This window comes from Ostrinia furnacalis, unplaced genomic scaffold, assembly GCF_004193835.3.
Source record: "Ostrinia furnacalis isolate ACB-3 unplaced genomic scaffold, ASM419383v2 OfSCF1351, whole genome shotgun sequence".
Taxonomy (NCBI): domain Eukaryota; kingdom Metazoa; phylum Arthropoda; class Insecta; order Lepidoptera; family Crambidae; genus Ostrinia; species Ostrinia furnacalis.
The window spans coordinates 631,332-647,462 of record NW_021131590.1 but is presented as its reverse complement, the minus strand read 5'-3'; the positions used below and the strand labels follow the sequence as shown (position 1 = coordinate 647,462).

General features: G+C 39.4%; 1 protein-coding gene across 1 annotated transcript; it reads right to left on the bottom strand.

Moving 5' to 3' along the window:
* Positions 1-2,464: 2,464 nt before the first annotated feature.
* Positions 2,465-6,691, bottom strand: LOC114352418 (uncharacterized). Its single transcript, XM_028304015.1, has 4 exons — positions 6,620-6,691; positions 5,523-5,666; positions 4,899-5,296; positions 2,465-2,471 (listed from the first exon to the last, which is right to left on the bottom strand). The coding sequence occupies exons 1-4, from the start codon at positions 6,689-6,691 to the stop codon at positions 2,465-2,467; spliced, it is 621 nt and encodes a 206-aa protein (XP_028159816.1).
* Positions 6,692-16,131: the final 9,440 nt, after the last annotated feature.

Here is a 16,131-nt window from a genome sequence, read left to right as displayed (position 1 = left end):
GGATATCCATAACTTGTACCTTTTTATTTGTTACGTTTACTTTTTATAGATAACTAAGTATTAAATAGTATTACTATGATTATGGTAGGATTGTCTAAATAAGCATTTTACATGTAAACATATTTATAATACCTACTTGTAATAATGATAAATAATATCACATGTATAGCATTATATTCGGTTTCCTGATTGTTCCATACTGTTCAGTGTCTTAACTTTTTGCATTGCATTGCATAATTTAGTACAATTGCATTAATTGAAATAATCTCTTTGGTATAAAGATAGTATTGGAACAGCGGAATACTCTTAAGTAATGGCAAAATATCAGAGTGAGTTAATATTATGTGTAAGTTTAAAGCTTGTTATTATTATGTACAATTTTATTGTGTTCAATAAGGGTGGAGGTGTAACATATTATGGAGGTATCTGTGAATTTACTTTTATAAACCAATGTCAGTTTGTATGCTAGCTCAGTTCTCAAATAGACGTTATTGCGAGCACTCCGTTGTTTTATTTATCAACTCCATCCTTACCAGGAAAAATACTTGTAATTATTCCTAAAGGCCATTGTAAAGGTAGNAAAGGTGGAGAGTTTTCTACAATTAGTAGAACTACGGTACCTACTTTTATTGGATTAGAAGGTGTATTCCATTTTTCACGCAATTGCAAATTATGTAAATACTCCGATCTAAATCTTTTCCAGAAGGACTGAACAAGCGAATCCATCAATGAGAAACGAGACAGTAAATTAGTTCGTTGTTCAGCTAAATCAGCCGCAGGTAGGCACTCGAGTGGAGCGGTAGATAAAAAATGCGACGGTGTAAGCGCGAGCGGTTCCGATGGGTCAGAACTTAAAACATAAAGAGGTCGACTATTGAGCACTGCTTCAATCTGAGCAAGAACAGTCGACATCTCCTCAAAAGTGAGAATTTGATTCCCGATGACGCGGAACAATAGCGATTTAGCGCTCTTAACGTTCGCTTCCCATAGGCCACCAAAATGGCTCGCAGTGGGAGGATTCATTCGCCACGTGATGCGATTCTTCGCGAGTTCATGACTAAAAGTTTGATAATAATCGTCAGTTTTTAAAAACTCGTGAAGTTCATTAAAATAAGATTTACTTGCAACAAAATTGGTGCCATTGTCGCTATATAAGAACGTACAAGGGCCACGTCGCGACAAGAAACGCTTAAATGCGTCAATAAAAGAAGCCGAAGTTAAATTAGAAACGAGTTCCAAGTGAACTGCTTTAGTCACAAGACAAATAAATAAGCATAAGTATGCTTTTACGCTGCGAACGCCGCGCTTGCGATATGGCGTAATATAAAGAGGGCCTGCGTAATCTACGCCCGTGTGTAGAAACGCTTTGCATTGCTCCAATCTACATTTAGGCAAATCAGCCATTGGCGGGAAAGTAGACTTCGGATGAAGCCGAAAACAAATGTTACATTTATGGATGAGCTGTCTAACAACACGTCTAGCGGAAATAATCCAATATTTAGACCTTAAAAGAGCAATTAATAACTGCGGTCCGGCGTGGCAGTTGTCACGGTGATAAGATTCAATTAGAAGTTCGACTATACGTCCCTGTTTAGGCAGTAGTATAGGATGCTTAGATGAATAATCTAGTGTCGAGTTCGATAAGCGACCTCCGACGCGTAATATTCCATCACATAAAAACGGATATAATTTTAATAATTTTGATGAACATGGTTGTTTGTTAGACACCTTTTTAATATCCTCTGAAAAATATACAGATTGCACAGCCTGAATTACTTTTAATTCGGCGGCATTTAAATCGTCAGCGGTAATGACATTATTTTGCGGTAGCCTCTTCATAAATCTGAGCATATAAACAGTGACGCGTAAAAGCTTGTCCCACGAGGAACAGCGAGATGCAAGAGACAAAATAGGATTTTCAGCTTCAGTTACTTTTTTAGTAGCAACATGAGAAACTGTTTTTTCTTCAGGCAAAGATAATTTGTTAGGTACAAATTGTTGTATAGGCCAATTATCAATAGGCAGTGAAAGCCAAACCGGTCCTTTAAACCAAAGTTCGTGCTGAGTTAACTGCGCGGGCGTAAGTCCGCGAGATACACAATCTGCGGGGTTTTGTACGCCGGGAATGAAGTATAACTTATCAGGCGAAATATTTGTTTGAATTTGTGAAATGCGGTTGGCAACATAAGTATCAAATCTATGTGGCGAAGCGACCGACCAACATAGTGCGACTTCTGAATCTGAGAAAGCGTAAATGTTATCAATTTCATATCTATTTGACATGCTGTCGTAAACGATTTTAAGAAAACGAGACATTAATAATATTCCATTGAGCTCTAAGCGCGCGAGCGTGATCTTAGGTTTAGCAGACGCGACGCGCGATTTTGAACATAAAAGCGTGACAATAGGAGGCATATTGCCATTTACGACGTGTAAATAAATAACACAACCATATGCGGATTCACTAGCGTCTGAAAAACCAATTAAAGAAACTTTAGAGCCGCATTTAATGCCTACATGGCGCGGGAACGACAAGCGGGATATTTGCGGTAATTCAAACAAATATTGTTGCCATACATTAATAATGCGGGAGGGGGGCACATCGTCCCAATCAAGATTGAGAAGCCAAAGCTCCTTAATTAATAATTTAGCGAAAAGAATAATAGGTCCGACGAGTCCTAAAACGTCGTACAGACGAGCGGTGGCGGATAAAATGGCGCGCTTTGTACAAACTAGTGGCGGACTAGAAGTCTCAAAAACAAAAGTGTCTTGGGCGGGTAACCAGCGCAAGCCTAAAATCTTAAATATATTTCCGTCATCAAAGGAAATAAATTCAGATTGGCGGTGCGACTCGGGTATTTGCTCGAGTAACTCAAGAGAATTGGAAGTCCACTTGACCAAATCGAAACCACCGGCTTTGAACAGCTGAATTAATTCTCTGGCTATCTTAACTGCTTCTGGAAGAGAAGAAGCAGAAGAAGCCAGGTCATCCATATAGATGTCTCTTTCTACGACGGAGGCTGCGTCTGGCCAATTGTGACGTTCGTCACTAGCAAGTTGGCGCAGAGTGCGGAGTGCCAAGAATGGCGAAGATCTGAGCCCAAATGTGACTCGAGTAAACTCCAAAGTTTCTAGCGGGTCTGTATCAGAAAATCTATATAAAATACGTTGATATTTGCGGTGCGGAGGATTAGTATGAATACACAAATACATTTGTTTAACATCTGCAAAAAATGCAATACTGAATAAACGAACGTTCAAAAGAATATGAAAAATATCAGCCTGTAGATTGCAGCCGGTGTGTAAGACATCGTTAAGTGACAGGCCGGTGTCAGTCTTGGCACTGCCGTCCAAAACAGGGCGAACTTTAGTGGTCGACTTGTCGTCGCGAACCACAGGATGATGCGGTAAATAAAAACCCGGAGACTCACAGGTAGGGTTGCCACCTTTTATTTTTGCAGTTAAAGTACATTGGTTATTATAGGTAAGAAAAAAAAAGTACATAGTATCAAAATAAAGTACAATTTATTTTTTCTAATTATTATGTTTAAAAACATACTTTTTATTGCTTTTTGCAGTTTGTATCAAATTAGCATCTTTACTAAATAATTGCACAGCATCTTTACAGTCTATATTGAAATTAAAGTAAATAAGTAATTCATTTTTTATTAAATTCAGAGACGCTTTGTTTCTTTCGTCTCGCCATTTGTTATTCATCACAGAAAACACTCTTTCTGTAAAGGCTGACGTGGCGGGAATAGACAGTAAAAATTAAATTACTTTATACAAGTTTAAAAAATTATCATCACTCTTACTAAATACTTGCTGCCATTTTTGTGCAGTTGATAGTTCTGCAAAACCCTTAGAAGTACATAACTGATTATAAAGTTGGTTTAATAAAGTGATTTCTCCGTAAAGATTATCCATATCCACATTAAGCCTTTGCAAATTTAAATTCTCAATTATGTTCACAATATTGTCAAATTCTATATTACTCTTTAAATTTATATTACCAAGTGTAAATAACCAGTTTGTGTTATTAAAATCAAACCATTTATTCAGGTACTCTAGGGATTTGTCAATAAATAATAAAAAATTCCCTTGAATTTTCCTAGTCAGTTCCGGTGAAGATAACAGTTGAATTTTTTTGCCTGTTCCATAGCCAAAAAACATATCTTGTTTTCTTTGTGTTAATTGATCTCTAAGACTAACCATAATCCCATAAATATCTAAAATTGTTATGTAGTTGCCTTCTAGACATTTCACAGCTTTATTAAATAAATTTAATAATTATGTGACTACAAAAATGCAAATATATTTCAATCATATCATTCTCAGTTTCATTGAGCATCAATAAATTTTGTAAAACTATTGGACAATGGTCTAAACTTAAAAAATAGCTTCTAATAGGTGACCAATTCAATAATAATGTATCAATGCATGGCAAAAGAGAAAGCCATCTTGTTCCCACATGGCGTCGTATTTCATGAAAGTCTCCATCTACTGATGCTACAAATTTTTTCAGTTCCTCTCTTCTTACAGCAGAATGTGAAAAATGTGCATAAATTTTTAAAATCACATTTTCTATGTCATGTGATAAAAAGCTCATTGCATGCCTTACACAATTATGCACTATATGTGCATGACAATTGCCTTTAATCAAATTTGGTACCATGTTTTTTATATTCGTGAATAAAGAATGATTAACGCCAAAATTAGCATTTGTATTATCAGCACTTAACCCAGATACATTATTAAAAGATAATTTGTATTGCTCTAATGACTTTTGAATTGCTTCAAACATACCGTCAGCAGATTCATTACTATTTTCATAAAAATCTATTAATTTGTTTTCAATACCATTTTTTGCTGTAAAATATTGTATCACTAATGGAAACAGTTTTATATTTTTTTTGTTTGAAGCATCTGTTTGTAAGCAGTAAAACAAATTGTCTGTATTGATAGCATCTATTACATTTTGTAAAGAATATGGGCCTAACACCTCTGTAACTAGTGCTTCCATTTTTGTTCTAGCTAGACGAATTGCTGTAGCTGTAGATGAATCGACATAAATCATTTTATTCAATTTTATAGTACAATCCATGCTATTGTAGGACAAATTATGTTTTACTGTGTGATATGTTAGGGCTAACTCGGATGCAACAATATTTTCTTTATCACTGTATCGAGAAGATGTGGAAGCAGAAGAAGAGTCAAGAAATTTGTCAATTAGTCCAGTTGTTCTCCTCATTTCTACTTTTGATTTGTGTTGTTTGGTCTGCTGGTGTTGTTTAATCTGAAAATAATATGAATAATCCTGTCACCTTACTCATCACCTCCAGTCACCATCAAATAAATATGCTTTTAAAGTTTTTGGGAAAATTTCTGCATCATTATTTTAAATAAAATCAGATCATTTTATAGCATAGTATAACATAGTTTAGTTTTGATATTTAATGCAACCATACCAATAAACATACACACACACACATGAAAATACAGAAAAAAAGAAAAAATATTACTTGTCCTATTCCTGCTGAGGCTACTGTAAATGTAATTCCACATAATTTGCATTTTCCATTATATTCGTTTAGTGGATCATTAATTAACCAATCACCATGTTCGATTTCCCACTGACTTTTATACTTCTGCAATCGTTTAATTTTCTGTTTTGTCGGATCATTTTTTTTTAAATATTTTTTCGGTGTAGTATGTTCATTATCTATTTGATCCGTTTCACAATCGAAATTACGTTTTGCAGGTGTATGTGGAATATTCTTATCCATAATGTACCATAGCATAAATCTATAAAACTTTAAATCGTATTCTAATTTGCACTCAAGCCGCTCCGCAAACAAACAAAAATTTGTGACAATATGTGGTGACAATCAGGGTACGGAAACTTCCATACTACGATCAAACTTGCTTCCAAACAGCGACTTCAGTCGATAAATTCCAATACTTTTTTTTTTTTCTTTATGGCTCTCGCGGATTGCGTTTAGCCACGACAGGGTTCTTGATTTTTGCGTTCAGTTTTGCCATAAGTTTTGCGGACATTGCGTTTAGANGCACTGCCATCCAAAACGGGGCGAACTTTAGTGGTCGACTTGTCGTCGCGAACCACAGGATGATGCGGTAAATAAAAACCCGGAGACTCACAGGCCTCGGGCGCGGTGCGGGAAAGAATACCCTTATTTAGGTATTCCTGAAAAATATCGTCATATTTAATTTTTAAAGTAGGATTATTAGCGAACTTCTTTTCGAGAAGTAAAAAGCGTTTTTTAGCGGTATTATAAGAATTTCCTAATTTCTGAGGGTCATCATTAAAAGGAAGATCAACAGAATAACTGCCGTCAGAGCAACGAACAGTTGTAGATGTATAAATAGTTTCACAAAGTTGGTCTTCAGGGCTTAAAAAGGTGCGCGAGGGCAGTTCCTCGACCGCCCAAAATTTTTCAACGACTTGATGAAGCGGNTCGCTAACGAAGCCAACACGTGAACGACAATATACGCGCGGAGTAGCCTATGCTCGGGGAGAATCAGGCGCTTTCAAAGACCGACCTAAGTCGATGCAGAGAAGTGCGCCCGGAACGCTCCGAACGCAGACTGGCCTCTGTACAGCGTCGACGCCTTTTATATGCTCCGTCCGTAGCGGGGCCGCCGCGTGCGGGGCAGGGTGTCGCTGCGTCATCGAGCGCGGGCGGCGCTGCGTCATCGAGCGCGGGCGGCGCGTCGTCGTGTTACAGGCTCCCCCTCTGGACCCGAAGACGCCCCGGCGAGGAGTCCAGTGGCTGCGCTCGTGGCTGCGCTCGTGGCTGCGCTCGTGGCTGCGCTCGTGGCTGCGCTCGTGGCTGCGCTCGTGGCTGCGCTCGTGGCTGTGCTCGTGGCTGCTTTCTTCGGTCTTCCTCGTCTGCGCAAAGGTTTTTCGGGATTAGGCAAAACGAGGTCTGTTCCTCTGTAAGGAGTCAGAGCTGAGGAGTGATAAGTACCAAGAGGTACATTTGGTTGAGCTGGGTCAGCTATTTCGTAAGAACAAGGTCCATGCTGCCGCAGGACAACATAAGGGCCATCACGGCATGGGTTTAACTTAGCTGTCTGATAGCGAGAGGCGTTGCTCAGCGTGTTGGATGCCACCAGCACGAGGTCACCTGGTTGATATGCAGTTGATGGCCGACGGTGCTCGTCAGCTATCTTCTTTCTCGCCTCTTCCTTGTGCTCTTGGACTTCTTGGGCCTTCTTTACGGTGTCTGCTAACAGAAGAAGTTTGGGTGTGATTTCAGGAATAAAGTTCTCTGACAAAGCTATTTGTCTCAGATCATGTTTAATATCGTCGAAAGTTCTTAGCTCTCTGCCAAACATTAGATATGCAGGAGTATAGCTCGTGCTGGCGCATCTTGAAGTATTCATGGCATACCTGATGCTTGGCAGTTTACCTACCCAAGATCGATGGTCATCGCCTACCAAAATGGCTAATTGTGTTTTAAGATCGCGGTTTCGTCTCTCCACGGGGTTCGTTTCAGGGTGATAAACGGGAGTGAATGCATGAGTTATGTCAAGGCAATATGTTAATTTCTGCATTATGGCACTAATAAACTGTGTTCCATTGTCGCTGATGATTCTCCGTGGGATTCCATAGCGAAGAAATACTTCATTGAGTAAAACATCTGCACACGCGTCTGCTGTTGCATTTTCTAGGGCAAATAATTCAATCCATCTCGTAGCAACATCCTCGACTATAAATATCCATGTTTGGTTATTTATTGATGGTGGCAGAGGACCGAATAAGTCGAATGATAAAGTTTCGAACCTTTGGTTCATAACCGTAGTTTGCAACAAGCCTGCAGGTTTCATATTACTAGGTTTGTAACGCTGGCATTTGATACAATTCCTTACATAATTCTCAATATCCTTTCGCATACCCTGCCAGTAGTACCGTTTTGATATACGTTCAAAGGTTTTGTCTGCCCCATAATGTCCAGCGGATGGTTCATCATGGTATTGTTGTAGCACAGTTGATCTCTCGCTTTGGGGTATAACAAGCTGTCCAGCATCATCACTGCTATCCTCCAGGTATCGATATAACATTCCACTGCTCATGAAGTACCCCTTGTTTGACCAATAAACCGCGTCCTCATCCTTCACAGGTTTTTCCAAAGTGTCAATGATCTTCTTTATTTCAGGATCGGCGATTTGTCCTTGCCTTATTTCGGCTCCAGAGTACCGTGGTAGGTCGACAGAAACTACACAAATATCGTGACTGATATTTTCAAGCTCGTATGGTGGCCTGGAGAGGCCATCTGCGACTATGTTTGTTTTTCCTGGGATGTAATTAATTTCCAGGTTATAGGGCTGTAGTTGTAAAGCCCATCTTGCAAGGCGTCCAGTGGGAGACTTGATGGACATCAACCACTTTAATGCCTGGTGATCCGTGGCGATTATCACCGAAGACCCTTCTATATAGCCTCTGAACTTTGATACGGCCCATATTGCTGCCAGTGCTTCGCGTTCTGTCGTTGAGTAATTCCTTTCAGCTTTTGTTAACAAGCGACTCGCGTACTCTACTGGGTGTTCATCAGCACCCTCCCCCTGCACTAGAACAGCACCTATGGCGTAATCACTAGCATCCGTTTTGATGGTGTACGGTTTGCTGAAGTCCGCTTGACGCAAAATAGGCGCACTGGTTAGGCGACGCTTTAGATCGTCGAATGCATCCTGTTGTGAGGTTCCCCACTCCCATTTAGTATCTTTCTTTGTCAACTGGGTTAGTGGTTGGGCGCATCTTGCGAAGTTCGGCACAAAACGGCGATACCATGAACAGGTCTGCAGAAATGATTGAATTTGCTTAACATTACTTGGTACGGGCATGTTCATTATGGCTGCGACCTTTGCGGGGTCTGTTTGCAGGCCCGACCTCGTAATAATGTGACCAAGATAGGGGATTTGATCTTGGCAAAACCGACACTTCTTCTTATTGACGACGACGTTGTTCTTCTTTAGGAGCTGAAACAGTTCATCCAGGTCTTGCATGTGGCGCTCAAATGAGGGGGACAGCAGTATTAGGTCATCCAAATATGCTAGTAGCTGCGCGTCTATTTGGATTCTCAAACGGTCGATAAATCTTTGGAAGGTGGCCGGGGCATTCCGCAATCCAAACGGCATTCTTCTAAACTCATACAATCCGAAAGGTGTGATAAACGCTGTCTTCTTCTGGTCCTCAAGGCGTACTTTAATCTGCCAATAGCCAGATTTCAGATCCAATGACGTCATGAAGGGTGTTGGCTTGGCCTCGTGCAGAAGGTCGTCCAGTCTTGGCAATGGATATGCATCTGGTATCGTTATACTATTAAGTTGGCGATAGTCGATGCAGACTCTTACATCGCCGTTTTTCTTCGGGACCATTACTACTGGTGCTGCCCACGGGGAATTCGACGGTGCAATGATCCCTTCCTCCAACATCTGGTTGATTTCTTTGCGTAATATTTCCTTACGTAGTGGTGACATTCGATACGGCGGTACAGCTATTGGGGAATGGTTTCCTGTTTCTATAACATGTTCAACCAAAACAGCCGGATTCCCATTAGCCGAGAATACTCTTGCATTCTGTTCCAATATAGTAGCTAACTGCATTTCCTGGTTCTGGTCGAGATCCCTCACACCTTCAACCGCCACCATAGCAATGTCAATATTGGGGCCGAACTTGTTACAGCTATCGGGTGAAAGTTCAATTTCGGTCATATTGATCGCCATCTGGGCATCTCTGTACAAAGAACCAACAAATCTTGGTGAGTAACCATTAAGTTTATGGCCTTCATGTGTTGGTGATGATGGTGGCGTAACGAAATTCAACTTTATCGGAGGTCCATACACCATTTCTGGGGGTTCGTGACTTGGAAAGGATGCATTTGGAGATGGAGTCATTTGCATTGGAGTCACCATTGGTTCTAATGCGGTCATCTTGATTAATTTGGAGATAGTTGTTGCTGGTGATGTCTCTGTCTTCATTATGGCCACTGCTGTCGACTCGTCATCTTCATTTATGAGATCAAACTTTTTAGCAGGTTCATCTAGGAAGTGGTACAGGAGCTGGGGCAAATTGAGCACTATCTTAGCGTCTTGTATAAAATCTACTCCTAAGAGAGTTCTATTATCTTGAGACTCTGGCAAAATGATGAAGTTAGTCGTTACAATTTTGTTGCTAATTGTAACAGGCACCGATGTTCTCATTATTTGCTGCCGACGTCGTAGCCCATCAGCCAAGGTAATAGTTGCAGACTCAGTTATAAACTTAGAGCCTAGTTCTTTTAGGACCTTGAAGAGAGACTGAGAAGCCACGCTTAACTTAGCCCCAGAGTCAATATGTGCTCGTCCGCTGATGCCGCCAATTTTAATATCTACTGTTGGGCGCAGGCGAGATATGTGGGCGAGACTAGGACTCAGTGCATAGAATCCAACTTCCACAGCGCCTATTTTTGCAGGTGGGTTGCACTTATGGCATTTACTCCTTATTACACCAGGCTCGCCGCATCCATAGCAAGTGATCTTGGTTGAAATTGGTTTGTGATCAAAGGAGGTACTCGCAGAAGGCTGTGCTCGCTGATCATTCGCACTCTTCTTCCGGCAGGTGTCTTCAGTGTGTCCGAAAGCGCGGCAAAATGTGCATCGAGTTCTTTTTCCTGACGGCGTATCTGCAACTGTACACTTAGTTCGTTCAGCCAAGATTTCTTCGATTTGGCGAGCTTTCTTAAGGAAGTCATCGAAATTGGACACACTGTCTCGGGGAATTTTATCCCTTATATCTACATGCAAGGAGGTGTATAGGAGGTCCAAGCATTGAGAAGTACTGAGAGAAGGTTTAGGCAATTCGGCCATAAGTGCACGTTTCTTTGCTACAAACAGCTCTGTACCTCTTGGCTGTGATTGTTTATTGCATACTATCTCTTCATATATTTTGTATGCCGGCCTCTTAGGCGCAAATGTGGTACGCAGAAGCGATACTGCCTCCAGCCATGTGTGGATATCGTCCTTAACACCTAACCACCATATCGAAGCTTCTCCAGTGAGTAAAAGCGTTAGGCCTTCGATGGCATCGCTATCAACAATAGATTCGATTTTCTTGAAGGTGGTGATGGTTGATATAAATGCTTCGACCACTGAGTTATCGCGAGTTCCGTCGAAACGGGCTGTGCATGATGCGAAGCTACCAGTTTTTTGGGGTGAAGCGGAATTCCTGCTTGCTATCACTCCTAGGAGTTCCCGGAACTGATCGTCCGTGAAGCTAACGTTCGACATCTCTTGACGACGCCGACTCATCAATAGGGATATTCAAAATTATGAAATAGTTGTAAAAAAAAATGTGGGTATATATGTATAAATAAACTATGAACTTATTAATGACAACAAAGTACTATTTACTTCTAATAAATTTAAATGGCTAGATAAAATTTAATTTGGTAATCTAATGAGGTGTACTAAATAAATAAAATACATACACATAAGTACATACCATATAAGTTATTGTATTAGGGTGAATTTCAACAAGTGCATATTTTTGCCTAATTTTGGTGGAAATTGTTATTTGTGTATTTTTATTCTTTAATTATAGATCAAATTTATTGGAAACTTATACTGTTTCTAAAATGATTAAGACATTAAATTTTGTCCAGTAGTTTTTTAGATTTTCCTTACACCAAAATTAAGAGAACACCAAAATTTATATTAAAGCACCAAAATTAGAAAATATGCTGTCAGTCAGTCATATCTTAGTGCCAAGCTCAAGAAATGGTTTTAAATTTACCAGCACCGACTCCAAAAATATTAATCATGGTATATTGTCCTAATAAATAAATAACGACGTACTTATTTTCTACTTTTAAGTGATTGTTGGCGTCGGTTTTAATTTTTTTGTTAAAATTATTTTTTTTCATGCTTTTTAGTTGATTAGTCCTTGTTATTGTCACTGAAGAGGGACAGTACCTATGTTTAATGTGATTAAGACTATAATTTTCATAAACTTTGAATTTTTGACTAATTTCAATATCTAATTACAACGTGTGATATATCATTGGAAAGAAGAGAAGCTGGAGATATTTTTAAGATTATTGGCAATCCATTATCACCATTAGTTTTTTTTTAAATCGAATTCGAAGTACAATTTTTTTTCGTGGTTTGTACTTTTGTTAAACTTTGGCGGCTCGTAACTAGTTATTCAATCATTATCTGGATCTAAAATTTATTTTATTTGACTAAAGGTTTATTCGATATTAGTATCAAATAAAAAAATCGGTTAAAATCATGCGAGAAAAAAAAAATAAGCAGTTTTTAGGTCAAATTTCGGAAAAAGTATGAAAATTGACGTATCTCCTAAACTATGAAACTTTAGTCATAGAAAGTAAGGTTCAATAATTAGCAAATGACCTCCTCTATACGCGTATTAGCTATGGCGGGTTCAGTTCCAGTCACCCTGTATACTTGAAAATGGCACAAATCAAGTCGACCTCGACGTGTATTGCCAACATCATCAAAAAAGACGAAGAACATTTGGTCATGACTTATGGTCCTATGTCCCCTAGATGGGGCAGAGGGCGTCCACAACAGTCCTCCATCTCGTTCGATCTTGAGCTTCTCGCTTGATCTCGCTCCAGGTCTTGCCGATCTTCTTCGCCTCGTCCGCTACAGTGCGCCGCCAAGTTTGCCTGGGTCGACCACGTTTGCGTTTTCCTTGGGGATTCCAATCCAGAGCCTGCTTAGGGATGTGATCGGGGTCCCTTCGGAGAGTGTGGCCAATCCAGTTCCATTCCAGATCTGCTGGTCGATCGANTAAAGCCTAGAATTTTTTGTGTGGCTCCTCCTATGCCTTGAACTTCCGTATAGCGGGTTTGTTTATGTATAGGAAGCGATAAACGCTTGCAGCAATCAGCGGAAATATAATCACTCTGAGAGCCAGGGTCTACTAGACATCTCAAAAGGTGAGTGCGGTTATTACAATCAATAACTTTTATTTTAGCGGTTCCTAATAAAGTTGTCGTTTGAAAACGTTTACTACGATCGCACGAAACTGTACAAACCGATGCATTATTTTCAAACGTGTGCGGTGATTGAATAGCGGGAGAATGAGTCATAATATTCGACTCGGCATGACCGGCCGCCGTAGTGCGGGCGGGGTCATGAGCGGTAGCGGAAATATTAGCGGGGTCGGACATCGCTGCTGCACCAATATTACAGTTACTAGATTTAACATTTGTATTGAAATGCAATAATGAGTGATGTCGCATATAACAATGAGAACAATTATGTTTTGAAGTACATGAAAAGGTTTTATGTCGTACACTTAAACAGTTGTTACAAAAAGAGTTATCAACCGACTTCAAAAAAAGGAGGAGGTTCTCAATTCGACCCGTATGTTTTTTTTTTTTTAATAAAATTATAACGATCAAATGGCGTTAATTTCATAAAAGAAGGACATGAATACATGTGTTCGTGCGGTTTATTATTACACAAGCTGCACTTCTCGCTTCCGCTTGTGTTGTTTACACTAGACCCTTCCGTATTCACAAAAGATTTCGTAGGCGTAGGGGTGTGCTTAGCGGATGATTTAATTTGCGGTTGAGAAAAATTATTAACCGGTTTAATATTAGTTACAGAGCGAGATAAAACTTTACTTTGTTCTTTAATGAACTCAATTAAATTATGATAGGTTGGTATCTTTTCTTTGCGATATGTTATTTCAAATAATTTAATTGTTTCTGTATCTAACTTTTGAAGTGCTAAATGTAAGAAAATAAAATCAGTTATATCGCCAAGTTTTAATTGCTTGAGCGCTTCCACAGAGGAATTAAAAGTGTTTATAAATGAATCTAGTCCGGCTGAACTTGTGTTAGTTAGCGGTTTAAAGTGTAACAACTGGTTAAAATATGCACATGCGAGTGAACGAGGATCGTCATACTTTTGCACGAGTGCTTCCCAAATTACAATATAATTTTCAGCGGTGGGAGCCAGCCCTGCGCACACGCACGACGCCTGTCCAGTTAGTTTACCAACCAAGTAAAATACCTTTTCGCTATCGGTAAGAGATGCGTTATCATGAATCATGTTTTTAAATTGTTGATAAAACAACGGCCAGTTCTTGACGTCACCGTTGAATGACATCAAATCAATAGGAGGGAGGCGAGGCTTCGAGTTCGTAGGCGTTTGCGGTTGCGAATAAGAACTACAATTATCTTTCTCGATATCGAGCAAAAGTTGCTTAATATAACAGTACATTTCCTCAAATGAAGTCCACAAATCATAATCTACGTCTGAGTCGGGATTCAATTGTAAATTCAATATGTTATAAGAATCTAAAACGTCTTGAAAATCACTACGTAGTTTATCTATATTTGTGGCACTTGCACGAAATACCTTAAAGTTTTGTATGTTTTGTTCGGTTTTCTGTGCAAGGTCGTAAATATTTTCCATGCGTTTAAAAATAACATCGCGTTTAACAATAAAAATAGTCAGTTGATTTTTATTAGTATCGCCATTCTCGTCCACGAAAGCATCGCTTCCTCGTTTCTTAGATTTAACCATTGTAAATAGTTGTAAATATCTTTAGTTATAAAAGTAAAAGCGGGTAAAAATGTATATAAGAATATTATGCGGTTGCGTAAATAAAATAATGGCGAGCGGGTGATGTATAGAAAAATAATGGCGGGTAGCGAACGCTGAGACGCTGTGTTGTGCGTGATCGAATTTAACTGAACAACGAAATGAATAATGGAATGTAAATACGTTATTATGTAATTATGAAATCTAAAATTCAATTATTAGAATTGAGAGTGAATTAGCGGTGATGTAATATAACCAGAAGTAACTTGAAGTCACGCAAATGCGGTGCGGAAATAAAATAAACAAAAATAAAATAGTTGTCAACGCGGTTAAATAATTATAATGTCGACAATCTACTTTTATCTGCGTGATAAAAATACTCATACGTTATATCCAAAATGGCGGGTTAAATAAAATAAAATTTGCGGGTTAAAGATATGTGTTGTAAAGTTAAATTTAAATAAAAATATGCGGTTAAATAACGTAAAAATCGTATTTTAGATGCGAATATACGGCCGAAGTGACCAAAAAAAAAGGTGTAGTAGCCTAAATCCTACATCTCTTTTGGTTTGTAATCAGATGGCGGTTAAATTTATAATTCTTGGTTCATACCTATTAGGCTAGGTTTTCGATGTATTAGTGGACTGTATTTCTGCGGATGCTTAAACAGCTGCCTAAAGAACGCAGTTGTAAGCTTGCAAATAATAACTGGGACGAAGAGACCGAAGAAAAATGGCGACAGGAAATTTGGAAAGGAAACATGCGCACTTACCAATAATATCTCCGTCGGGCACTCTTCAAGTTTCACAAGCCACACACGATGGTTCCGAGCCGAACACTTAGCAATTATTGTTCTTTAGAGCTGTCTTGCACAAAATCGATATAAAATATAGGTCACGCACAAATTAATAAAGACACGTCTGTCTCAGCGTAGGCGCAAATTAGGAAGGGGCGATGTCCACCGTATGCGTTGCACATTCGTAGATCGCGGTGACAGACGAAGACGGCAACAGCAAAAGTGCACATGTTGGAAAGGGATGGGAGATGATGGGATTTAAAACATTTGCAAGCTTACCCTACAATAATTTTATTTTTACAAACCGCAAAAATACGAAATCCAACAACTACTTTGTCCAGAGTATGGCAACGAAGGAAGAAGAATAAGGAACATGTTTGAAATATTTGGAGCTTTTTACTCGTTAGGAAAATGCATGAAGTTGCATATCTACCAAAGGGTTGGGCTTACCCACTAAAAACCTGAGATATTTGAAGCCGTTAGAAGCCACTCACCGACGAGGACCCAGCGCCTGGTACACGAGTATGAGCTGATGCTTCTGGTCGGACGTCATAGCTACATTAGCTATTAGTTGCCAACATATTGTGAGCCTTATCGCCCGGTACTAAGGTCCACTACTCACCGACATAGTACCCCAGCGCCTGGTATCCAGTATAAGCTGCTGCTTCTGGTCGGACGTCATAGCTATGTACATTAGCTACTAGTTCCCAACATACTGTGAACCTTATCGCCCGGTACTAAGGTCCACTACT

Bases quoted from the DNA above. Each gene is read 5' to 3' on its own strand.
- LOC114352418 (XM_028304015.1), bottom strand. From the start codon at position 6,691: ATGACGCAGCGACACCCTGCCCCGCACGCGGCGGCCCCGCTACGGACG. The intron at 5,667-6,619 runs GTACAGAGGCCA...CCGACAAAACAG, and splicing joins ATATAAAAGGCGTCGACGCT to AAAATTAAACGATTGCAGAA. The intron at 5,297-5,522 runs GTAATATTTTTT...TATTATTTTCAG, and splicing joins CCTCAGCAGGAATAGGACAA to ATTAAACAACACCAGCAGAC.